This window comes from Procambarus clarkii, chromosome 18 (assembly GCF_040958095.1).
Source record: "Procambarus clarkii isolate CNS0578487 chromosome 18, FALCON_Pclarkii_2.0, whole genome shotgun sequence".
Classification (NCBI taxonomy): domain Eukaryota; kingdom Metazoa; phylum Arthropoda; class Malacostraca; order Decapoda; family Cambaridae; genus Procambarus; species Procambarus clarkii.
The window spans coordinates 29,644,262-29,671,322 of NC_091167.1; the positions used below are offsets into that span (position 1 = coordinate 29,644,262).

Here is a 27,061-nt window from a genome sequence, read left to right on the forward strand (position 1 = left end):
CTCTCTCATTCTCTTTCTCTCTTTCTCTGTCTGTTTGCCTCTCTCTCTCTCTCTCTCTCTCTCTCTCTCTCTCTCTCTCTCTCTCTCTCTCTCTCTCTCTCTCTCTCTCTCTCTCTCTCTCTCTCTCTCTCTCTCTCCCCCTGTCTTTGTCTCTGTCTCTGTCTTTCTCTCTCTCTGTCTGTCTGTCTCTCTGTCTGTCTGTCTGTCTGTCTGTCTCTCTCTCTCTCTCTCTCTCTCTCTCTCTCTCTCTCTCTCTCTCTCTCTCTCTCTCTCTCTCTCTCTCTCTCTCTCTCTCTCTCTCTCTCTCTCTCTCTCTCTTTCTTTCTCTTTCTCAGTCTTTCTCTCTTTGAAGCAAAGACTAGGGTTCATAAGGACTGTCATATGACGTACTAGTCAAACTGCAAGCAAGAGCTGTTATCCTTCCTCAGCACATCTGAATTCTGCTCCTAGACATAGGTTATTTCATGAGAATGTACTTTGAAACTATCCCATAGGGAACTATCATAAAAAACGTCACTTTCGCGAGCCGATTTCATTCCAAATTACGTCCATTTTTGGCCATAGCGTTCATTCAAACGAAAAGCGACATAATTTTAAGAGGACAGGTTGGGGAAAACATATAACTGCTGCATATTCCAATTTTGGTCTCACAAAGGTCGGGAACAATTTCTTCAGTATTTCAACCGCCGTGTATTTAAAAGCAAAGGTGAAATTGCCTTTTTTTTTTGTCCAGGTCATCTTCAAGGGGCAAGACTGTCGTCCAAGTCTCTTATCTACCATAGTAGCTTAGCATCACAAGCAAACGTGTTCATATAATTATACTCTGGAAGCTATATCCTGTATATATATATATATATATATATATATATATATATATATATATATATATATATATATATATATATATATATATATATATATATATATATACCCCATGGGTGTGAGCTTCGCCCTCACACCCACAGGGTCCAGGGTTCGAGTCTCCTAGAGCCCAGGTGAATGGAGGATATATCCTATATAACCTGTGGAGGGTCGTTCATATAGACAATTAACATGATTTGAACTAAACCTTGTGGTACTACACTAATAACAGTTCTTCAGTCTGATGCTGATTGGAAGAGGAAGGGATAGGAAGATAAACTAAGGAAGTATAAGGGAGAGGTGTTACAGGGATGGGGAAGTGGAAGGGGGTGATGGAACTACTGAGGAACGGCAGGAAAGATAGAGGACACGTGAGTGAGTGAGTGAGGACGTTAAGAGGAGTGGGTGAGGAAATGTTAGGATGGGCAGAGGTCAGTTGGTCGATATAGGGAAGGGGTTAGTGGGGGGGGGGGGTCGCTGATCCGTTATGGGAGGGGTGAAGGAAGGGGGGCAGCTGACAGCACAGGGAAGGAGGGGGGGGGCAACTGAGCACACAGTGCTGAATTAGGTGTGTGTGGCTGGGTGAGGGAGACTGTTTGCCTCATCTCGCGTACACACACACACACACACACACACACACACACACACACACACACACAATACACACACATCAGAAAGAATATCATCAGCGGCATATGCTAGACTGGCCAATATAATAACTGCCTTTAGAAACTTGTGCAAGGACCCTGTATACCACTTATGTAAGACCAATCCTGGAGTATGCGGCTCCAGCCTGGAGCCCATACCTAGTTAAACACAAGACAAAGTTAGAGATGATTCAGAGGTATGCCACCAGGCTCGTCCCGGAAGTGAGAGGAATGAGCTACGAGGAAAGGCTAAAGGAGCTGAACCTCACATCCCTGGAAAACAGAAGAGTAAGGGGAGACACGATAACCACCTACAATATTCTCAGGGGAATTGACAGGGTGGACAAAGACAAACTCTTCAGCACGGGTGGGACACGAACAAGGGGACACAGGTGGAAACTTAGTACCCAGATGAGCCACAGAGACGTTAGAAAGAATTTTTTCAGTGTCAGAGTAGTTAATAAATGGAATGCATTAGGCAGTGATGTGGTGGAGGCTGACTCCATACACAGTTTCAAATGTAGATATGATAGAGCCCAGTAGGCTCAGGAACCTGTACACCAGTTGATTGACAGTTGAGAGGCGGGACCAAAGAGCCAGAGCTCAACCCCCGCAAGCACAACTAGGTGAGTACACACGGCGTGCAGTAACAGTGAGGCAGGTAACTCCTCGCTGCACAACACTCCACCACTCCTATGTAGGTTAACTTAACATTTTAAAAGCACTACAGTCACCTTCTGTGGTTGATTGGTCAATAAGTCACTGAACTACATGTTTAACAGACCTCTCACCCTGTCCATGGAGGACAGAAGAAAATGTACATATGCTGGTTAGTACTGTAAATGTCTGGCCACGTCTGTGGTAGAAAATAGTAATAATAATAAAAAAAACTCCTAGTAACACCCCCCCCCCTTCCTCGCCAGACCCAGAGCTGCGTCGCCAACACAGGCTCTCTTTTATCTATCTATCTATCTATCTATCTATCTATCTATCTATCCCCCCCCCCTCTCATCGTCTACCTAACTTACAAAACTAGACTTACAGCCTCGTCCTCTCTTGTAATTTATGGGCAAGTGAGTGTGTCTTTATAGAGGGCGAGGCTCTTCACGGCTCTGTGTTATCAGTCTGTAAGTTGTCGGGCAAGTTGAGGTGTGTCTTACGCACCGGGCGCCCGGTGAGTGTGTCTTACACACAGGGCGCCCTGTGAGTGTGTCTTACACACAGGGCGCCCTGTGAGTGTGTCTTACACACAGGGCGCCCGGTGCATCTTTTAGTGAATAGAAACGTTGTGATGGACTATTTTGACAGACAAACGTCAGCGACAGTTTATTTGAAGATTGACTGTGACTCCCCTCCACGACACCTTGAGTGCCAGGGGGGGGGGAGCTTTTTCTTCAAGGCCCAGTGAAACTCTCGCGGTCTCTTAATAAGGTGGACTTTATTGCGAGTCCCGCTGTGTGACGGACACCTGGGCCTCTTACACAGCGGCCGCTCTACGGCCTTACTGAAGTGGGCAGAGAGAGAGAGAGAGAGAGAGAGAGAGAGAGAGAGAGAGAGAGAGAGAGAGAGAGAGAGAGAGATAGAGAGACAGAGAGAGAGAGATGCGAAGGAATAGATAAAGAAAATAGGGCAAGCGAGCGTGCAAAATTTACATTAGAGTGAAAAAAAGAGGCTGAATAGAGGCCAAGTTGGACATTACAAAAGAGGCGAAAGGAAGGGAAAACGGGAATTGGGTGAAATGTGATGACTGGGCAGCTTAACACGTTTGGGCACGTCATGGATATTAACGACAACCCCCCCCCCCCCTCAACCACCCCCTCCACCCCCCACAAGAACGACCTCACCGACGTGGTGGGGGGCGCAGCTCCTTCCTACACTTGGGCCAGGATTCGACAAACATTTATACACGCGCCATTGACGAAACCTGTGCATCTCGCCTCCATCATGGCATCTTACTCAGCGTTTATCAAACAGTTTACGAGCTTGGGAACTATATAACCCGAGGTTATCCTTGTTATAAACAACTTCGTGTTCATGAACGGCTTTAATAATTGCCAACATGGCTGTCATGGTTGAGTGAAGATGTATAGGTTTCGTACGTCGTCAGTGTGTGAGGAATCCTCATACTGTTAACTGATTCGCCTCTCCTGGCACTGGTTCGTTTCTCCTGGTACTGGTTCGCCTCTCCTGGCTCTGGTTCGCCTCTCCCGACACTGGTTCGCCTCTCCCGACACTGGTTCGCCTCTCCTGGCACTGGTTCGCCTCTCCTGGTTCGCCACTCCTGGCACTGGTTCGCCTCTCCTGACACTGGTTCGCCTGTCCTGGTACTGGTTCGCCTCTCTTGGTACTGGTTCGTCTCTCCTGGCACTGGTTCGCCTCTCCTGACACTGGTTCGCCTCTCCTGGCACTGGTTCGCCTCTCCTGGCACTGGTTCGCCTCTCCTGGCACTGGTTCGCCTCTCCTGGTACTGGTTCGCCTCTCCTGGCACTAGTTCGCCTCTCTTGGTACTGGTTCGTCTCTCCTGGCACTGGTTCGCCTCTCCTGGCACTGGTTCGCCTCTCCTGGCACTGGTTCGCCTCTCCTGGCACTGGTTCGCCCTTCCTGGCACTGGTTCGCCTCTCCTGGTTCACCACTCCTGGCACTGGTTCGCCTCTCCTGGCACTGGTTTGCCTCTCCTGGCACTGGTTCGCCCTTCCTGGCACTGGTTCGCCTCTCCTGGCACTGGTTCGCCCTTCCTGGCACTGGTTCGCCTCTCCTGGTTCACCACTCCTGGCACTGGTTCGCCTCTCCTGGTACTGGTTCGCCTCTCCTGGCACTGGTTCGCCTCTCCTGGCACTGGTTCGCCACTCCTGGCACTGGTTCGCCATAAGCTTTTAAGATCCTTATAAGATCTTAAGCTTTTCAAATCCTTCTCCAAGGAAACACCTACAATGATCTAACGCATGTTTGGCGGCGACCCGAGTTCGACTCCCACACTCCTCCAAAGATGTTCCAGCGTATAATGGTGGAACAGCTTGAGCGCCGGGAGGTACAACAAGACTCCCACTCTGCTACGGAGTCCTCGGAGGACGTCTCCCACAGCTGCGGAGCTCCAGACGGCTTGCTACTGTTTGGCTGTTATCCTGGCTACTGTTTGGCTGTTATCCTGACTACTGTTTGGCTGTTATCCTGGCTACTGTTTGGCTGTTATCCTGACTACTGTTTGGCTGTTATCCTGACTACTGTTTGGCTGTTATCCTGGCTACTGTTTGGCTGTTATCCTGACTACTGTTCACCTGTTATCCTGCTCTAGGGAGTGCTGGACTATATTTACTCCTAGAAGTACTGATTTAGGGAGTACTGGACAACAGTAACTGTTGATAGGTGTACTTACGGAAATGTAAAGTGTTCGTGGGTGTACCTACACACATGACAACTGGTCTGGGTTTACCCACACCAGTTTACACCTTTGAAGCGTCGCTGAACATCAAAGCTGAAATTATTATGAAATCTGAAACGAAAGCAAATAAGCTTACATTTAAAAGTGTTATGCTAAAGCTGGCTCCGCGGGGTTGCCGGAGTAGCACTGGCGAAACCTTTACATCTTTGACAGATTACGGCGGCTTAGTTTGTTTGTATTAAACAGTTCGACGAGCTTGGAAACTTCACAACCCAAGATTATTATTGTTGTTGTAGACAAGTCACCTTCCTCTTCGAACTCGTAAACTATTTATTACCCACAAATAAAGTCGCCATGATTGAGGAGAGATGTAGAGGTTTCGTAATTTGGACACTTAAGTGCTTGATACGTCCTGGCTCACGGTAGATAGGTGTCCACTTAGCATGGTAATTACCCCAGGTGTGGAGAAGCGTGCGACTAATCATGGTTCTCTTGCTACCATTAATTAATCGTTCCACAGAGGGCCAACAGGTGTGATAAGGGGCTGTCTCACACCCATCAACGCCTCCCTCTCCACACGTCTCCCACTCTCTCCATCACGGAGGCTGCAGCTTCCACACCGTCAACTCATCTCTCATGTTTCTCACTCGAAAAAATGTTGAGGAGTGAGACTCTCTCTCTCTCACACCAAGCCTCGAAGGATATGTGCAGCACCCGGGTATGTGTGTGTGTGTATATATATATATATATATATATGTCGTACCTAGTAGCCAGAACGCACTTTTCAGCCTACTATGCAAGGCCCGATTTGCCTAATAAGCTAAGTTTTCCTGAATTAATATATTTTCTCTAATTTTTTTCTTATCAAATGATAAAGCTATCCATTTCATTATGTATGAGGTCAATATTTTTTTATTGGAGTTAAAATTAACGTAGATATATGACCGAACCTATCCAACCCCTACCTAACCTAACCTATCTTTATAGGTTAGGTTAGGTTAGGTAGCCGAAAAAGTTAGGTTAGGTTAGGTTAGGTAGGTTAGGTAGTCGAAATGCAATTAATTCATGAAAACTTGGCTTATTAGGCAAATCGGGCCTTGAATAGTAGGCTGAGAAGTGAGTTCTGGCTACTAGGTACGACATATATATATATATATATATATATATATATATATATATATATATATATATATATATATATATATATATATATATATATATATATATATATATATATATATTGTGACGGTAACGCGTTGGTGTTCGGCTGTTTCAAAAGCTGGGGGCAGGGCCTCGTCACATAACAAAAAAAAAAAGAAAATTGTCCTTTCGTCTGTGGTAAGGTAATGGGAAGACACAAAACACAAACTATAAACAATGAAATTTTAATTACTCTAGAAAGCAAGATATGAATAAAGACAATCTCGTAAAATTCCAAACAAGTCAACAAACAAAACAACATGAATAATTACTGGCAGTGAACAATTTACTTTAAGACAAAAGTGCAGGTTAATCAAATAAAATCAGGTGAGGTCAGGTGCTGAGAATACTGGCTTCAAGCTGCCACCTCCCTTAGTACACGACAGCCAGGGCTTTGTGTACTATAGAGAGATGTCAACTCCAAGGAGCACAGGGATATTCTGAGGAGACGGCGTGCTGCTGGCCCAGACGTCGACTCATGTTGTGGCGTGAGTGCAGGTGCGGCGACACACCAGCCAATCAGCAACAGGCAGGCGGAGAATGAGTAGTTTGCTGGTTTGACTGCGGGCGGAAGCCGATGTGTCGGGTAGTGCATGGTACGCTTTGCTTCCTGGGCAAAATGTTTGGCGATACTGGTGGACGTATCTTCAATATAGTATCTTGTACTTGAAAGACGTAAATGTGTAGGGAAGAGCAGGCTCAATCGCTCTTGAAAGAGATTATCGTCACAATATATATATATATATATATATATATATATATATATATATATATATATATATATATATATGTCGTACCTAGTAGCCAGAACTCACTTCTCAGCCTACTATTCAAGGCCCGATTTGCCTAATAAGCCAAGTTTTCCTGAATTAATATATTTACTATAATTTTTTTCTTATGAAATGATAAAGCTACCCTTTTCACTATGTATGAGGTCAATTTTTTTTATTGGAGTTAAAATTAACGTAGATATTTGACCGAACCTAACCAACCCTACCTAACCTAACCTAACCTATATATATAGGTAAGGTTAGGTTAGGTAGCCAAAAAAAGCTAGGTTAGGTTAGGTTAGGTAGGTTAGGTAGACGAAAAAACATTAATTCATGAAAACTTGGCTTATTAGGCAAATCGGGCCTTGCATAGTAGGCTGAGAAGTGAGTTCTGGCTACTAGGTACGACATATATATATATATATATATATATTAGTTGATTTTATACCCGCATTAGGTCAGGTGATAATACAATGAAGGTGAAAACATGGGGGGATACATAAGGGATAAACATAGGGGCTGCAGAAGGCTTATTGGCCCATACGAGGCATCTCCTATCTAAACAGTTTCATTGAATATGACCGCATATTCTGTATTTATTATTTTCTGGTTTAGGGCTTCTATCCCTCTAACTATTAACTATTTGTTTAGATAGGAGATGCCTCGTATGGGCCAATAAGCCTTCTGCAGCCCCTATGTTTATCCCATATATATATATATATATATATATATATATATATATATATATATATATATATATATATATATATATATATATATATATATATATATATATATTACCAGTCTTTCAACACTTGTTTTAGATTTATGATTCTGGCACGAATCTTCTCGATATTTCTTTTGTTTTTCTTCACTGAGGCAGGAAGTTGAAAAATTAACTCTCCAAGGTTCATTGGAGAGTTCGACCTCCGACCTCCAGCATGGGAGACGAGCGGTCTATGGACTGGGCTGAGAGGTAGCCACAATACAGGAGGATTTCAGAGGCACCAAACCGCTGCCCAGACTGAAACTTTAAGCCTTCTCTGGGCTGCCAGTCGAGCACAGAAGAATTAGGTGATCCACGCACCCAGTCATATAAATTGTCAACCACAATACCGTGGATAATTACAAGGTACCAGTCAAACATGTTTTCCGAAGCCTTTGTATATGTCACGTATGGAATGTATGTTGGGCCTTGTATTTCGTACCCTAGGCTTAGGGTTGCATAGTTGCCCCTAAGACAGGTTTGGTCTAGTATGGGCTTCGTAGATCTTGTTTATGCTTTTGAACTATTTGGGAAAATCATGAACTACTTGGGTATAACACACTATATTTTGTGGTAGCTATAGCGTTTATTATTTTGCCTGCTGACCTTTGACCTGGATTATCTTGGCTGTGTAATGCATGAACTGTCTTCACCAGTAATGGGGATAACTGTCTTCACCAGTAATGGGGATAATTGTCTTCACCAGTAATGGGGATAACTTTGTCTTCAGCACACTCTCCCAGGATTTTAACTTGGAAGGAATCCTATTAACATATGATATAGTGTCCCGGGAATGAAAGGGGGGGGGGGGGTCCTGCTGGGAGCTAGGGCAGCTGGGGAGATGTGCTAGGTGCCAGGCCAGCGGAGAAGGGGTGCTGGGAGTAAGGTCAAGGAGGAAGGGGTGCTGGGAGCCACTGGACATGGTGTGGGGGGGGGGAAGGTGCTGGGTGCCACTACACCGTCAATGTTATCTATCATCAGCCTTGCGCCACCTAGCTTGTACATTACCTTCCACCCTTTTGTCAACAAACAGGTTTGCGTCTATTGCGTGGACTCCACGACCAATTTGCGCTCTCAGGAGTCTAGATAACTCCTAAATTGTCCTTGGTAATGACTCTTAGACGTGTTCCTGGCGGGTCCGTCTGTCTGACGTCATAACCAGTTGTGCACAAGAGAGGAGACGTCCTGTCCAGTACTTTGAGGGGTTGTAGAGTCGTGAGTGGATCAGCTGGACAGGGGACGGGAGCACTGTCAGCACACCTCACCTGTCCCTTGAAGGCACACACTTGCTTCCCCCTTCACCTTCTCCTTCCTGTCCGCCCCCTGTCAGTAGGGGTCAGCAGGAAGATGTCTCACATTGAGCATGTTGGCTCAGCTGCACAAGACTGCCGGCAGGGGGCTGTGTGTTGGCTCAGCTGCACAAGACTACCGGCAGGGGGCTGTGTGTTGGCTCAGCTGCACAAGACTACCAGTAGGGGCCGTGTGTTGGCTCAGCTGTACAAGACTACCGGCAGGGGCTGTGTGTTGGCTCAGCTGCACAAGACTACCGGCAGGGGGCTGTGTGTTGGCTCAGCTGCACAAGACTGCCGGCAGGGGGCTGTGTGTTGGCTCAGCTGCACAAGACTACCAGTAGGGGCCGTGTGTTGGCTCAGCTGCACAAGACTACCGGCAGGGGGCTGTGTGTTGGCTCAGCTGCACAAGACTGCCGGCAGGGGGCTGTGTGTTGGCTCAGCTGCACAAGACTACCAGTAGGGGCCGTGTGTTGGCTCAGCTGTACAAGACTACCGGCAGGGGCTGTGTGTTGGCTCAGCTGCACAAGACTACCAGCAGGGGGCTGTGTGTTGGCTCAGCTGCACAAGACTACCAGTAGGGGCCGTGTGTTGGCTCAGCTGCACACGACTAGCAGCAGGGGGCCGTGTGATAGCTCAGCTGCACAAGACTACCGGCAGGGGCTGTGTGTTGGCTCAGCTGCACAAGACTACCAGCAGGGGGCTGTGTGTTGGCTCAGCTGCACAAGACTACCAGTAGGAGGCTGTGTGTTGGCTCAGCTGCACAAGACTACAAGCAGGGGCTGTGTGTTGGCTCAGCTGCACAAGACTACCACTAGGGGCCGTGTGCTCCAGTAGGTAGAGTACCCGCAGACAAAGCGTGTCGACCCGTGACCCGACGCGAGCCTCTTGACCCTCGTCACTCACCATACGCATCTTTCGAGTGCATAATGAGTCGCAAGAAGGCGAGGGAGTCCATGAATAGATCTTGAATCCGTATAACGTGATCCAGCCCGCCCTCCCCTACGGTCCGGTCAGTTGTGCGTGCGATGTTCAGGGCCACACGCGCGTGTGTGAAGAGTTCAGAAACGCCTGCAGGTGATTGTGAGGGGGAAGAGGATTGTCCTGTGATTCTACGGCCCTGGTCTAGACGTAATCAGATTACATAAAAGATTCACAAGGCGCTGAAGCTGCATCAGATAGACTAGCGAGTCGATTTCTGTGGATTTCCCAAAAATATTATTCGGGCTAATGCAGTGCCGAAGTACACAAATATGAGAGAAGTCTACTGTGCTGGTATCACGGTGGCACTGTAGAGACGGGGAGATGCAGGGTATCACGGTGGCACTGTAGTGATGGGGAGATGCAGGGTATCACGGTGACATTGTAGAGACGGGGAGATGCAGGGTCAAGTTAGGTCAGAGCATCCATCCGCGATGCTCCGGACGGCCCCAGGATGGGGACAGTTTGTTATTGTGTCTAAGAATGTGAATGCAAAATTGGAATATGTTAATATGATCAGGAATCTGGTGTTCTTGTGGAAGTATTGAGCAAATCGTAATATTTATTTGTTGACACCTGACTGAGATGACAGACAGACGAATATGCTCGTTAGTTCATTAGCTAATGAATGAAAATTCATGAACATACACAAACGTGCATTTGTGGGCAACGACTCGTGCAACAAACGAAAAACCAACTCCCGAGACCTGGTGGCAATACACGGCCTACTCAACGAGGACCAAATAGCCCCCATATCGAAACAGGGGTACAGCCCCTCCACCCTGGAAAAAAGAGCCCCATACACCTCCCTACAACCAAAAGACATAAACCCCAGGAACCGACAAAGTGCCAGCACAATCATGACCGCCCAAGAGTATACGGAAGGGGTAACCAGAACAACATCCCGACATACCTCAAGGTCCACTAAAAAGCTGAAATGCACTGAACAAAAATAAAGAACGAGGGACCACCAGCGCCTGGGTTCTCAGAATGCTCATCCACCATCTCATCCGGAGGACCCTCAGAGGCCTTCAGGGGTGGACAATCCTCCCCCCTCGGAAGCTGTTCTTGGTGACCCACTGGCCACCCCCAGAATGGTATTCCGCCACCATGTGATCTGGCAACCCACACCAAAAACAAGTGTGTTGCTGCCCGGCGTAAAAACACTGGACAGGGACCCCCATTAACACCATGGACGAGGAGATATCAGAGTGCACTTTCATTGTAAGGGTGCGTGTCCCATTGAGGAGGCCTCCTCAGACCTCCTGATCAAGAACGACTTGATAACGTTCTCACAATAGTGCAAGACGCGGCCATACCGCTGGAAAAAAACGACGTACCAAGCTCTCCTGGAACCCGAACACAACCGAACAACAACCCATTTCGCGGACTCGCTGCGATCCGACACACGCACTGATCCCGCACCATCATGCAACTGAAGAGTCACTTCATCAAATTTTCACACAATCCTCTGGAAGACCACATCGTCATGGAACTGCACCAAAGCACGGTGCCCACCAGCCAGCTGCACTTCAGTAATCTCCGTCACCACCACACACATGACGTCCATCAAGGCCACTTCCACCAAGGAGTAGGTCACGTTCCCAATAAAGTCTAATTCAATGGTGAGAGGGCGCCCCACAGGCGCTGAAGACAACGCCAGTCTTCCACGGCCCACGGGCCCCCAACCTAGAGCACAACCTTCTACTAGCAGGACTTGGACGAGACTGAGCAGCGACAGCGCAAACAACCGCCCCAGGCGGTGGCCAAACCAGCAATCAATGCATGATCTAATGGATTTTTATGAATGAAAAACACTTTACCCATGCCACATAATTTACAGCAAAAATGCAACCTAACTTCAGCGTTATTTTACGTTATATAAACGTTATTATTAACATTTGTAAAAAAGGAAAACATAGGTGAGGGTTATTTGTCGCAATGTGTCTTCAAGCCGTGTTAGTTCTAGCTGCGACCCATCCCACAGTCTCGTGTATAAATCATAATGTTCTGTGTAATGAAAACTATCCGTTTTCTCATATATTAATTATTTTTATTTTATATTAGAATTTGGAGTATAGTATATAAGCCTAGATTAGGTTGAATGTTTAGATTCTGTTGGCAGTTATTCAACCCTTCCTCTACTCGAACAGCGGTCGACCCCACAGACGCATTCATAAATTTTAACATGCTGTTCATTCAAAACAGGAATTTTCTCAAATATAAATTAATATTATAATATATTAGCATATTGTGCATATATATGCATAGGTTAGGTTAGGTTAGTTGTTTAGGTTCTGTTGGCGATTATTTGTATTTGTAGTACGTGGGTGAAGCATTTATAGCGTTGTGGTTCGAACAAAATTCGTCAGTGAAACACTTGTTCCGGATATGTTCGAACGTCAGCAGTTGTGAGTCGTGTGTAAACCGCTTTTCATTCATAAACAGGGGGTTTGGCGGGTGCATGGAATCACTTTTGGATCTTTGTTTGGAGGACGGGCTGCAACCCGTCCTCGACTCAAGTCCATTCCATCCAGCGGTCGACCCCACAGACGCATTCATAAACTTTTACATGGTCTTCATTCAAAACTGGAATTTTCTCAAATCTAAATTAACATTATAATTTATTAGCATATTGTGTATATATAGGCATAGGTTAGGTTAGGTTAGGTGTTTAGGTTCTGTTGGCGATTATTTGTATTTGTAGTACGTGGGTGAAGCATTTATAGCGTTGTGGTTCGAACAAAATTCGTCAGTGAAACACTTGTTCCGGATATGTTCGAACGTCAGCAGTTGTGAGTCGTGTGTAAACCGCTTTTCATTCATAAACAGGGGGTTTGGCGGGTGCATGGAATCACTTTTGGATCTTTGTTTGGAGGACGGGCTGCAACCCGTCCTCGACTCAAGTCCATTCCATCCAGCGGTCGACCCCACAGACGCATTCATAAACTTTTACATGGTCTTCATTCAAAACTGGAATTTTCTCAAATCTAAATTAACATTATAATTTATTAGCATATTGTGTATATATAGGCATAGGTTAGGTTAGGTTAGGTGTTTAGGTTCTGTTGGCGATTATTTGTATTTGTAGTACGTGGGTGAAGCATTTATAGCGTTGTGGTTCGAACAAAATTCGTCAGTGAAACACTTGTTCCGGATATGTTCGAACGTCAGCAGTTGTGAGTCGTGTGTAAACCGCTTTTCATTCATAAACAGGGGGTTTGGCGGGTGCATAGAATCACTTTTGGATCTTTGTTTGGAGGACGGGCTGTGGGTGAAGCATTTATAGCGTTGTGATTCGAACAAAATTCGTCAGTGAAACACTTGTTCCGGATATGTTCGAACGTCAGCAGTTGTGAGTCGTGTGTAAACCGCTTTTCATTCATAAACAGGGGGTTTGGCGGGTGCATGGAATCACTTTTGGATCTTTGTTTGGAGGACGGGCTGCGAGTTGGATAAGAGAGCTGTTACTCGAGCACAGGTCGTCAACGAAGCGCTGTTCGAGAAAACTACATATGTCATCAGTTGTGAGTCGCGTGTAAAGTGTTTTTCATTCATAAACTGGTTTGGCGGCTAAATTAACAGGCATTTGGCGGTTGTTGATGAGGACGGACTGGAGCATGTTGCCTTTGTGTACTTGTGTGTTTACATCGCACCTCGCGTTGCAAACACCTCAATAATTGCCACCAGAATTAAACCACATAACCTGACCTACCCTAGGCATAACTATACATAACATTTTAATATTTTATTAATTTATGTTTGAGAAAATTTCATTTTTGAGTTAAACAATACATTAAAATTAATGAATGTGCTTTTTGGGTCGTTAGCCGCTTAGATGAGCATAACCTGAAGATGGGGTCAATTTAAATACAAATGATTGTCAAGGAGACTCAAACAACTAACTCGTCCGAACTCATTAATATGTTTACAGTATTATAATATATAATAGGATAAAACCCCACACTTGTGTATTTGTGAAATTTATGTAAGGAATTTACACCAAGTCTTTTGCCATGTTTTTATCGTATGTTATTATGTCTGTGAGAAGACATTACCATTACTAATAATATATAATATTATTCTATTTTGGGTAATACTATTTTTACTTTGAGGAATGTTACCAAAAATACCATTGGAGACAACAAGTGGATTGATGAGCGGGGATGTTGGCTGAACTGAAATTTCTGAATATCTTTTTTGGGGGAAGGATTGATGAGAAGCAATTTTTTCATGTATATCCGGCGTTCATTTAAGTCTCACTATACTACATCCAAGACGACGATCTCTCGTTCATGAGGGAGTGATCGAAGGTCTCTGAACCTTCGGCTGTAGCTGTGAACTTCTCCCGCTCTTGAGGCAACTGTCACTCAGCTCATAACTTTCGTCCATTTGACCTCAAGACAATCTGTGTCACCACTGAGGCTGGGAAAAGTATTAGAGTAAGCAGTGGCAGGCTGTCAGGGGGAGACAAGGAAGAAGACTGATCATGGTCGAGACAGTATATGGCTCGGCACCTCGCTGGGCAAACATCAGACGCCGGCCACCTGCACAGCAAGAGGCCGCCAGCGACCCTTGGCGGCGTCCTCTCTATGGGGATATATGGTTAAGAGCGCGCACGTTTCGTACCCTTGACTGGCAGGAGCTGAGGGTAGGCAAAAAGTAAGGCAGTGCCAGATATCACTCAGGAGGTCAACAAGACGCTGGTCAGTGCCTGATATCACTCAGGAGGTCAACAAGACGCTGGTCAGTGCCAGATATCACTCAGGAGGTCAACAAGACGCTGGTCAGTGCCAGATATCACTCAGGGGGTCACCAAGACGCTGGTCAGTGCCAGATAGCACTCAGGAGGTCAACAAGACGCTGGTCAGTGCCAGATATCACTCAGGAGGTCAACAAGACTCTGGTCAGTGCCAGATATCACTCAGGAGGTCAACAAGACGCTGGTCAGTGCCAGATATCACTCAGGAGGTCAACAAGACGCTGGTCAGTGCCAGATATCACTCAGGAGGTCAACAAGACGCTGGTCAGTGCCAGATATCACTCAGGAGGTCAACAAGACGCTGGTCAGTGCCAGATATCACTCAGGGGGTCAACAAGACGCTGGTCAGTGCCAGATAGCACTCAGGAGGTCAACAAGACGCTGGTCAGTGCCAGATATCACTCAGGAGGTCAACAAGACTCTGGTCAGTGCCAGATATCACTCACGAGGTCAACAAGACGCTGGTCAGTGCCAGATATCACTCAGGTCAACAAGACGCTGGTCAGTGCCAGATATCACTCAGGAGGTCAATAAGACACTGGTCAGTGCCAGATATCACTCAGGAGGTCAACAAGACGCTGGTCAGTGCCAGATATCACTCAGGAGGTCAACAAGACGCTGGTCAGTGCCAGATATCACTCAGGAGGTCAACAAGACGCTGGTCAGTGCCAGATATCACTCAGGAGGTCAACAAGACGCTGGTCAGTGCCAGATATCACTCAGGAGGTCAACAAGACGCTGGTCAGTGCCAGATATCACTCAGGAGGTCAACAAGACGCTGGTCAGTGCCAGATATCACTCAGGGGGTCAACAAGACGCTGGTCAGTGCCAGATAGCACTCAGGAGGTCAACAAGACGCTGGTCAGTGCCAGATATCACTCAGGAGGTCAACAAGACTCTGGTCAGTGCCAGATATCACTCACGAGGTCAACAAGACGCTGGTCAGTGCCAGATATCACTCAGGTCAACAAGACGCTGGTCAGTGCCAGATATCACTCAGGAGGTCAATAAGACACTGGTCAGTGCCAGATATCACTCAGGAGGTCAACAAGACGCTGGTCAGTGCCAGATATCACTCAGGAGGTCAACAAGACGCTGGTCAGTGCCAGATATCACTCAGGAGGTCAACAAGACGCTGGTCAGTGCCAGATATCACTCAGGAGGTCAACAAGACGCTGGTCAGTGCCAGATATCACTCAGGAGGTCAACAAGACGCTGGTCAGTGCCAGATAGCACTCACGAGGTCAACAAGACGCTGGTCAGTGGCACGAATCAGAAGGAAGGTCAGCAATAAGCAGACAAATGCCAGTAACCACTGCGGAATGTCAGCATAAATCTAAATAGTGTCATGATACATTCAGAAGCCAGAGCGACGCAGAGAATATATTTATCTTCAATTGCCACACCGGCTAATCATTCATTAACCTTCTTGTCGTGCCTGTGTATATTGTGGCGTGAGCCGCCCCGCTCAGATAGCTGGGGAAAGACCTTACTAGATTTCTTATACATGTCAGAGATCAAGGAACTTACGGCTTGCAAGGAACTGATGCAACGTTAGAGAAGCGTTTCGGAGATGAAGAAACTGACGGCCTGCAAGCAAGAGCCTGACGTAATCTGAGATAAAGATGAATTGGCGAGGAGGCTGCAGTGCTAGGAAAGGGCTGATGCAACTTCTGAGAAATATGTCAGTAGTTAAGAGTCCCTGAGGCCGTTGGAAGAGCTGTAATGCAATAGTAGAGAAACTGGCCGAGTTGCAGGGCCGAGCTTGGCCTTGTGCGATCTGTAAACAACATTTCATCAGCAGCCTACTTTATCACGACAAACATTTATACCTTAACTATTTAAACTCTTATAATATAAGTATATATTACTTGACAAACACGAATACTTTTAAACATAAGCAACACAAGATGAACCGACACTAGGAGACAAGTGAGTAAATTATCTCACAGATGTGAATAAATGAGCCGAGAATGAGTACTGAAGCCTGTGAGTGGTGTGAGGGTCTTGGGTGATGCAACACGAGGAATAAATTGTGGACCATTACAGTTGATGGTTGATGACTTGTACAGTGACGGGTGAGGCGGCCAAGGTGAGGTTCAGCACTGTATCCTCAACACGCTGTAAGTTCTTCCTGCACAGGTGAGTACAGGAGCAGACAACTCTAACTCTTGTTTGCAGACTTAGAACTGTCCCTTCCTACAGCTCATGGTAAACCTTGTCCTCTTTCCTGTCCCAGGAACACGATCACCCAATCGTTTTACAACCAGGTTCCTAATTACTGCTGGGTGATGAGGGGCCAATCCTCAACACCTCACTCTCCCACTGCCGGTCCAACCCCTTCGGTTGGACGGCAGAGCGACGGGCTCGCTTCATGCAGGTCGACGTTCAATCCCCGACCGTCCAATTGGTAGGGCACCATTCCTTTCCCCCCGTCCCATCTTTATCCTTATCCTGACCCCTTCCCAGTGCTATATAGTCGTAATGGCTTGGCGCTTTCTCCTTATAATTCCCTCCCTCCCTCTCACAGCCGTCACTCCTCCACAGCCCTCAGCCTCCCACAGCTCTTTTTTCCTCCCAACTCCCACAGCCCTCCCCCAACTCCCACAGCTCTCCCATGATTCCCACAGCCCTCCCCCGACTCCCACAGCCCTCCCCCGACGCCCACAGCCCTCCCACCCACTGTGGAGGGCTGTGGTTGAGCCGTGAACTAGAAGGTACACAGGTTAAATAAGCCGCCGGGTGTTAAATGGTTTGGCCACAACACCTGCCTCTTGCTCCTCGCAGGTGTGTAGCCTGGTGTGTAGTGTGAGTGTAGCGCTGCAGCTCGGGCATTAAGCTCCAGGAGCTAACTTCCTGGCACAACATGTGAAATAAACACGAGAGGAAAGAGAGAAGTCAGGCAGGCTATACTTGACCTGGTCTTAATACCACTTCCGATGTTGGCATGAAATACGAGGAAACACAAGGCTCCAGCGACCATATTGTGTCATGGTCATAGTGGACATAGACGTAGGAAATGGCCAAAGGAATGAAGACAAAAGGCTTATATACCATATACTGAAGACGGGAGTATGGGAATATTATTAATGATTTCCTGTGAGACGAACAATTGGATGATCATTTTTAAGGCATAGGACAGTGAAGGGCATGACGGATTGTATAGTCCAGAAGTACATCCACCACTACTACTACTACTACTACTGCGACCCCCCCTCCCGTTGTGATGGTATTGTGGGGATTGTTGTATTAACAGGGGTGAAGGTGGTTGTATTAACAGGGTGGTAGTGGTGGTCGTATATTAAGGGTGAAGGTGGTGTAGTTGGTGGTGGAGGTGGTGGTTGTGGGTGGAGGTTGATCTTCACGCATCACTGTCCACAGTGCTTGCTGTGACTCCTAAACCCAAAACAAAAAAGAAATTGACAATTTATCGAGTATAAATTGGAATATATTTCCTGCAGCTGGCTAGACCTTGGTATGCATGCTGGACCTGGAGCTGTGACCTTCATCGTTGACCTGTCCTGAGGTGTGACCTGCAAGCATGACCCCCCTACCCGCGACCCCCACCAACTCCTCCCCACACCCCCGCTACCCCTCCTCCGAGGAACAACGGATTTTCCCAAACCAGTTCCACCTCCCACACACACATACACACACACACACATACACACACACACACACACACACACACGTGATGCTGCTCTCTCTCTGTGCTTTCATCTGACATCTTGCACCTCCACACACATGGCACTACTCCCTCTCCCAAAGCCACATGTCTAGACCACCACACAATCAACAGGTGTACAGGTTCCTAAGCCTACTGGGCTCTATCATATCTACATTTGAAACTGTGTATGGAGTCAGCCTCCACCACATCACTGCCTAATGCATTTAATCTGTTAACTACTCTGACACTGAAGTAACTCTTTCTAACGTCCCTGTGGCTCATTTGGGTACTCAGTCTCCATCTGTGTTCTCTTGTTCGCATACCACCTGTGATAAACAGTTTATCCTTATCTACCCTATCAATTCCTCTGAGAATTTTGTAGGTAGGGATCATGTCTCCCCTTACTCTTCTGTCTTCCAGTGTCGTGAGGTGCAACCTCACGACACAGCCTTTCCGCAGCCTTTCCTCATAACTCATGCATCTTAGTTCAGGGACTAGCCTTGTGGCATACCTCTGAACTTTTCCCAGCTTTCTTCTAAATCTCATACTGCAATTACTTCCAACTTCTCTTCCTCTACCACATGGGGGTGGAGGGTAGAGCGACGGTCTCGCTTCATGCAGGTCGGCGTTCAATCCCCGACCGTCCAAGTGGTTGCGTACCAGTCCTCCCCCCCCCTGTCCCAACCCAAATCCTTATCCTGACTCCTTCCCAGTGCTATATAGTCGTAATGGCTTGGCGCTTTCTCATGATAGTTCCTTTCCCTTCTCTTCCTCTACCCCTCGTCACTTGCAGGGGTCTGACGCCTAACCCTCGTCACTTGCAGGGGTCTGACGCCTAACCCTCGTCACTTGCAGGGGTCTGACGCCTAACCCTCGTCACTTGCAGGGGTCTGACGCCTAACCCTCGTCACTTGCAGGGGTCTGACGCCTAACCCTCTTCACTTGCAGGGGTCTGACGCCTAACCCTCGTCACTTGCAGGGGTCTGACGCCTAACCCTCGTCACTTGCAGGGGTCTGACGCCTAACCCTCGTCACTTGCAGGGGTCTGACGCCTAACCCTCGTCACTTGCAGGGGTCTGACGCCTAACCCTCGTCACTTGCAGGGGTCTGACGCCTAACCCCCGTCACTTGCAGGGGTCTGACGCCTAACCCCCAGATAAAGTCAGTAAAAGATCAAACAAGTGTTCGCATTAATTTATTCCAAGCTTGTAATTAATTGTATTAATCTTTCAGACATAACACTGCACACCTGTGACACTCCGTCCATTATTGGTGCTACTGCTGTAGTGACGGTATCCGGCCCTACTGTTGTAGTGACGGTATCCGGCCCTACTGTTGTAGTGACGGTATCCGGCCCTACTGTTGTAGTGACGGTATCCGGCCCTACTGCTGTAGTGACGGTATCCGGCCCTACTGCTGTAGTGACGGTATCCGGCCCTACTGCTGTAGTGACGGTATCCGGCCCTACTGCTGTAGTGACGGTATCCGGCCCTACTGTTGTACTGACGGTATCCGGCCCTACTGCTGTAGTGACGGTATCCGGCCCTACTGTTGTAGTGACGGTATCCGGCCCTACTGTTTTAGTGACGGTATCCGGCCCTACTGCTGTAGTGACGGTATCCGGCCCTACTGCTGTAGTGGCGGTATCCGGCCCTACTGTTGTAGTGACGGTATCCGGCCCTACTGCCGTCGACGAGTGCCAGGACCAAGAATAAGATACACAGAGACACACTGGCACTCATGGCTGGCACTGACGAGAACAATGCACATTAAACGAAAGAATGTCATTAAACACTCCTATAATACTAATACTAATAACCTGTAGAAGAATGTCAGGCGCCAAGGAGCTACACAATAATCTTAACTATGACCTAAACTAGCGCTCCAAATGTCATGGTATTATCCAAAATGATATTCTGGCGGACATAAAAGGGATAATTAGACAACTTGCTAATATCCACTTCCTATGGAGAGGGAATGACTGACAGCACGCGTCATATCTGGTGACACGGAGGGGTCCTGTGAGATTAATGATTGGTGGAAACATTCGTGGAATGTCTCACGCTGGTCCGTGCGGAGGTGGATTCATCATTGCATTCCACTTGGATCATCTTGTTTCTGCTCGTCCGGAAGTTTAGGGTAATGTGATGATCGACGTCATCCCGGGGTGAGATGGTACATGACTTCCTTCTTCAACTCTTCCCCCCCCCCCTCTCACAGAAGACGCACACGCCTCACAGAAACTTTCACTAACACCTGCGGTTCAACTCTTCTGGTGCGTCCTGCTCCCAGGATGATGATGATTTAAGCCCCTGAGATGCAGCTTCTGCATCATTAATCTTGCTGTCTCCCGCCCGGGCCAGGAAGATGCAGTACTTGAGGAGGTAGAGTCCACCTGCTTGTGTGGGGAATGTTTTCCTGGCTGGCCCAGCAACCAACCTGCGTGTATCACCGGGGTCATGTCACCGGGGTCATGCCACCGGGGTCATGCCACCGGGGTCATGCCACCGGGGTCATGCCACCGGGGTCATGTCACCGGGGTCATGTCACCGGGGTCATGTCACCGGGGTCATGTCACCGGGGTCATGCCACCGTTACCTGGTCATAGCCATTATCAAAACTTAAATGTTTCTCTGTTTTAAAAAGCCAATCTTGGCCTCATTAGAAAAAAATCTACTCCTCTGATTGGACACAGCTTCTGATATCCCAGCCAACAGATGTCGACCAAATGTCCTTCGTCTAGTGGTACACACTTCCACCAATCACAACTTCCCAGGTGACTCCTGCCTCCTATTGGCCATACCGGCTCACGTGACTAATATGACAAAAGTACTCAGAATTATCTAATGGGAGAAATAAATTTTGACTAAATTTATTTTTAATTTTTAAACCGTTTTATTGGTATGACCTTTAAGGACATAAAATGCTATCCTGTCCTCAAGAAAATGTGTCCTAAGATGACTTAGGAACAAATAACTCTAAGGAACTCAGTCATGACTTCTTCCTCGTCTCAATAATAATACTACAGGAATGTAACAACTCTTGTATATATAAATACAAAAATAATAATGATAATTATTTTATTTATAAAATAAGAACATGTTGCAGCGGTATATTTGTAAGTAGAGGTGACGCATATTAAATAAAGCCGCAAATACGCAAAGTGTTTCATGTTAAAAGTAATGGAGTTAAATTATTATGGAACCAAACCTAAAGTGGCAGATGTCGTATCTAAAGTGTTGTAAACGGCAGCTGGAATGTGAGAGTGACTGTCAGGGGGTGAAGGTGACTCTCAGGGGGTGAAGGTGACTGTCAGGGGGTGAAGGTGACTGTGAAGGCTGGAATGTGAGAGTGACTCTCAGGGGGTGAAGGTGACTGTCAGGGGGTGAAGGTGACTGTGAAGGCTGGAATGTGAGAGTGACTGTCAGGGGGTGAAGGTGACTGTGAAGGCTGGAATGTGAGAGTGACACTCAGGGGGTGAAGATGACTGTGAAGGCTGGAATGTGAGAGTGACTGTCAGGGGGTGAAGATGACTATGCAGGAACAAGACGATGCAACGTGACACCTGTCAATCAAGAACATCTTCCTAACGTCCTACTGACTCATTTGTGCCGATAATCTTCCTCCCTCCCACATAGCCACTTGGACTGGGTGGTGCAGCGACGGCCTCGCTTCTTCAAGTCTGAGTTCGATCCTCCATTGCCGAGGTAGTTTGGTGACGTTCCTTGACTCCGTTCCTCCATCCCAGCTGTAGCCCTGTGCTCTTAGCCCTTCCAGGTGGTATATGGTCATTCTGACGCGCAGTCTGATGTTGATTTAGAGGGAATGGTTCCAAATCTACACATGGAAATAACACCGCATAAGACCAGGAGGCATGGCAGGAAGTGCAAAATAGTCCCATTGAAAAGCAGAGGTTGAATAGGGCCGCTGAGAGAGAACTATCAACATCAGAGGCCCGAGACTGTTCAACACTCGCGCTACACCCAAGGAGCATAACTGGCCGACCCCTCACAGTGTTCAAGAGAGAACTCGATAAACACCTTCAAATGTCACCAGATCAACCAGGCTGTGATTCATACGTCAGGCTGCGAGCAGCGGCGTCGAACAGTCTAGTTGACCAGACCATCAACCAACCAGGAGGCCTGGTCGGGGACCGGGCCCCGTGGACGTGTTGTCCTGTGAACCAGCACAAGGTAGCCACCAGGTAATGTAATGCCTTAAACTAAACATGTTTTCCGTACTCAGCGTATTTTGTTATCCAATACAGTTGAGTCACGTTCCTAAACAGCTTAATTCTAAATTTTTTTTTAGTTAGAAATAGTTGACATTATTGCACTCTTAGAAACACTGATGAATACAGAACCTATGAGGCTCTGTGAGCTATTTCCACAGTTTATGAAACTGTTGGAGTTCTACAGGAGCCATTGTCACACTGTAAGGCTCTGTTGGCAGTCTTGGGAGCTATTTTACCACAATATATGGACGTATTAGCAGAGTCCTGGGAGGTATTAGCAGAATACAGTAGTCAGGAATACCAACTGTTACACTCCCATTAGACAGGATGAGGTACCGGTGGTGTACGGGTCTCTTCCCCCTTCTGCCCCCCCCCTCCCCTCTCCTTCACCTCACTCTTCCCCCTGTTCTCCACCACCCCCTTCCCTCTCATTTTCTTTCCCGTCCCACCCCCATCACCTCTCCCACTCTCCCCATGTCTCTCACTTTCCCTTTCCCCTCTCTTCCCATTTCTATCCTCCCGTTTCTCCTCCTGTCCCCCTTTCTCTTCCTTTGTTGCTTAACCTCTCTCCTCACCCCTCCTTGCTCCCCCCCCCTCTCTCTCTCTCTCTTCACTCCCACCTTTCCTCTCTCTCCGTCCCCTCCCCTTCCCTCTCCCTTTCTCTTCATTTTCCCTCACACCCTTTTCACTCCATTTCACTCTTAGCAAAAGAGTTACTTACGAACAGTTGAAAAACTATCCAAGAAAAAAAAGACTGCTAGAAGCCGTTCCTTTTCACCGGTGAGCACCTGGCTGGCCCTGATCTAGGGTCAGCCTTATAACCTTAGAATAGGGGAGACTTTTCACCTATAGAATAGGGGAGACTTTCACCCTTAGAATAGGGGAGACTGTTCCAGAGTGGCCAAGACCCGGCCCCCACTGGCATTTCCTGCTGTGTAACGGGTCGACAGCCTCTTTTGGACCAATGCAAACTATTGCGTGCAACACTCAGGCAACGACTCCATAGTTACGACTGGGCTGCGCGGCGTCGCTCCAAGCAACAGCCTGTTGGACCAAGTTATCACAAGTCGAGCCTCATGGCCCTGGACCGGACTTGGGGGAAGTAAACCAAGTCCCGGAACTCTCTCCAGGTGGTCCACTCACCTACTTATAATTACTTATAATCTTTGTTGTTTTTATTTTGTAGAGTTCATCTTCCTTGTAATTTATCATTTGATATATTTTTATAATATTACGCCACACGGCTCACTCTTTATTAACCACAACAGCCTAATTGACCAAGTCGTCAATTGAACAATGGAACAATTTAAATGTTAAACGTTCATTGTTCTTTCAGGTTTATATTTAAAAATTATTTACAGGGAACTATGGTGTTATGACATCACGTTTGTGATCAATTACCAACACAAACACTGCCACAAGGTTTATTTTACGTCCGTAAAAGGTTGCAACACTGTAATCTTGGTCTTTGACTATATATATATTGTCTGTCCGAGGTTAGGGGGACAGAGGCTTACGGCTAGCCTCACGCAACTTTGCAGGGTGAGAGGTGGCTGGTTAGGGAGTGTCATAGGTGGGTCGAGGTCGACCTCTGTCGCTCTCTTTAAGATGTTTATTTTCCCACAGTTTTTCGACAGTTTTTTAGGTTTTCGTAATGTGGCATTTTCTGAGAGGTGGGAATCCCACCTGGCCATAATAACACTCCCACCTGGCCATAATAACACTCCCACCTGGCCATAATAACACTCCCACCTGGCCATAATAGTAAATGCCTTAGGCTTACCCCAGCACTCGTTACCATTGTCACCAATGAGTGTTTAAGTCATTACTCACTGGACCATTTCATATTCTTAAACATTCTTCATCAATAAACCCACCTTAGGGTCGTTACCACTTAAGAATTTATCAAATCAACATTCTTATGTGTATTTATACCACTCCCATGACTAACCACTGACACACCTAGCTCCTGTAGACTCTAGCTCCTGGTCCCAGGCATCTACCAAGAGTTGTTGTTCCCGGCACTCCTGCTATACGGACTGTCATTCGCACACACACCCTCAGCACCGTCTGTTCATTTGAACACACAGTTCATAACATCCACACCTGCAGAATTAGATTTCACCACTACACATTGTGGGTCCGAGTGAACGCCAGAGTTCAAGACTTCCACCTGGAGAATTCATGAGTGCTTCGTTCTCTTGAATGAACACACGAGTTCACGACTTCCTCCCTCTAGGAGATATCGCCACACCTCACATGTAAATTGGCTAACGATCCAGAGGTTCCCACCACCTGCAGTGGACCCACTGGGAGCACGGAGTGGTCTGGGCTCCCCACCACACACCGACACTATCCATCCAGGCGTGAAATGATTCCTTGTCTCAAGGTCTAAGTGGCTCTGAGGCCGGCCTATACTGCAGGCCCCGACCATCCTGTTTGACTAACAATGCACGTGCTCTGTGCTCACACTTGCTGGGCTCACACTAGCGGTGCTCACACTTGCTGTGCTCACACTAGCTGTGCTCATGTTAACTTGACTCACCCTAGCTGTGCTCAGTCAAGCGGTGTTCGCCTCAGCTGTTCTTACGAGGGCTAAGCTTCAGCTCCTGGGCATCCCATGTTCTTGAACACTGTAAGTAGTGTTATATCAACTGTTTCAACCCGTCCGCAGATCCTTATCCGTCCGTGTGAATCCGTGCGTAGTTACACTGCTTTAATCCTCTCAGACGCTGAAGAAGTTACTGATGATGTTCCTGTGGTTCAAGCGGGCACTTAGTGTCTACCAGATCTTCGCCTATGACACTCTCCTTGAGAATTGAGAAGATGGGTGAGAAGGTCTCTTAGTTTTTTCACTCCTAAGAGTCTGTCAGCATCCGTCTGCAATTTTCTCATCTTCGTTTTCTTTTAGAGAACAGGTGGACAGCCTGCTGGCTGGTCCCTCCGACTCCACGCTCTCAAGCGTGTGCTTGTGTATTTACTATTTGTGTCTGAAGAATCGAGCTATTAGCTCTTGGACCCCGCCTTTGTAACCAGTTTATTTTTCCTCCATTATATCTACTACATATATTTATCTGTAACACACGCGCACGCACACACACAAAACACACACACACACACACACACACACACACACACACACACACACACACACACACACACACACACACACACACACACACACACACACACACACACACACATGGGAGTGTGGGAGCCGGCCGGCCGAGCGGACAGCACAATGGGCACGTGATCCTGTGATCAGGGTTCGATCCCGGGCGCCGGCGAGAACTGATGGGCAGCGTTTCATTCACCCTATGCTCCTGTTACCTAGCAGTAAATAGGTACCTGGGAGTTAGTCAGCTGTCACAGGCTGCTTCCTGGTGTGTGTGTGTGGGGGGGAGGTGGAAAAAAAAGCAGTAGTAGTAGTAGTAGAAACAGTTGATTGACAGTTGAGAGGCGGGCCGAAAGAGCAGAGCTCAACCCCCACAAGCACAACAACTACGTGAATACACATATCCAGGAAGCAGCCCGTAACAGCTGTCTAACTCCCAGGTACCTGTTAACTGCTAGGTGAACAGGTACATCAGGGTGAAAGAAACTCTGCCCATTTGTTTCCGCCTCCGCCGGGTATCGAACCCGGGCCCTTAAGACTACTGCTCCCGAGCGCAGTTCACTCGGCCGTCTTGTATATTGTGCATTTAAGTGTGGAATAAAAAATATTAAAATCTATTTTGGTTCAATAAAAACTCGTGGGACATTAGGAGACGGTTTGGGACGAAGGGAATTTGGTGTGACAATACCTTAGACTTGATGACTCCTCAACTTTGACCCTTGGTCTCGAATTTCCTTTGTATGGATACCTTCACACATAAATATAACCCATCATAATGAGACAGACATTGCAGCCAAATTAGCGTGTAACAAGTTTGAAGTTGAATTAGATCTAGGTATCCCTATCTCTGCTGTCAAAACTGTATTGGTCCAAACATTCAGATCTGATAGGAAAGAACTTACTGACTCCCAACGACCTGAAAGTACTAGTATAAAAAGCTATGATTTGTTCAGATCTGAAACCTACATCTATGGACAGCACAAAACGTCCACTAGACTGTGCGACACAGTGGTTGCAAGGATCAGGTTGGGTTACCGTTACCTGTGGCAGGTGGCTGCAGGTGACGGGTCTCCCAATCCTGAGCACTCCAGTTGCAAACTCTGTGAGCAGGAACTACGGCATGATCTCCCGCACTACATCACTGAATGCCCAATTATTAGACCTTTCAGACCAGTTGGCATGAGGTACCTGGAGCTTTGCAATTACTTTATTCACTCTCGTATTCTTGAAGATATCCTCACAGTATACCCAAAATTTGCCAGTGCAGGCTATTAAACACATGACTCTGTATGACTAACCATCCTGCGAGATGGGGACTTGTATTACCACTGCTACCTTATTCAATCTTGTGTTGTTGATATCCTCAAAATGCATCCGGAGTCTGCCAGTG

The 27,061-nt window shown here is 47.1% G+C and overlaps 1 protein-coding gene across 1 annotated transcript; it reads left to right on the plus strand.

The window, feature by feature from the left end:
- Nucleotides 1-8,113: 8,113 nt before the first annotated feature.
- Nucleotides 8,114-20,037, plus strand: LOC138366051 (uncharacterized). Its single transcript, XM_069326776.1, has 3 exons — nucleotides 8,114-8,174; nucleotides 14,805-15,938; nucleotides 19,556-20,037. The coding sequence occupies exons 1-3, from the start codon at nucleotides 8,114-8,116 to the stop codon at nucleotides 20,035-20,037; spliced, it is 1,677 nt and encodes a 558-aa protein (XP_069182877.1).
- Nucleotides 20,038-27,061: the final 7,024 nt, after the last annotated feature.

Coding starts and splice junctions, on each gene's coding strand:
- LOC138366051 (XM_069326776.1), top strand. CDS start 8,114: ATGGGCTTCGTAGATCTTGTTTATGCTTTTGAACTATTTGGGAAAATC. Junction 8,175..14,804: donor GAAAATCATGAACTACTTGG/GTATAACACACT, acceptor GACTCTGGTCAG/TGCCAGATATCACTCAGGAG. Junction 15,939..19,555: donor TGGCACGAATCAGAAGGAAG/GTCAGCAATAAG, acceptor TTAATCTTTCAG/ACATAACACTGCACACCTGT.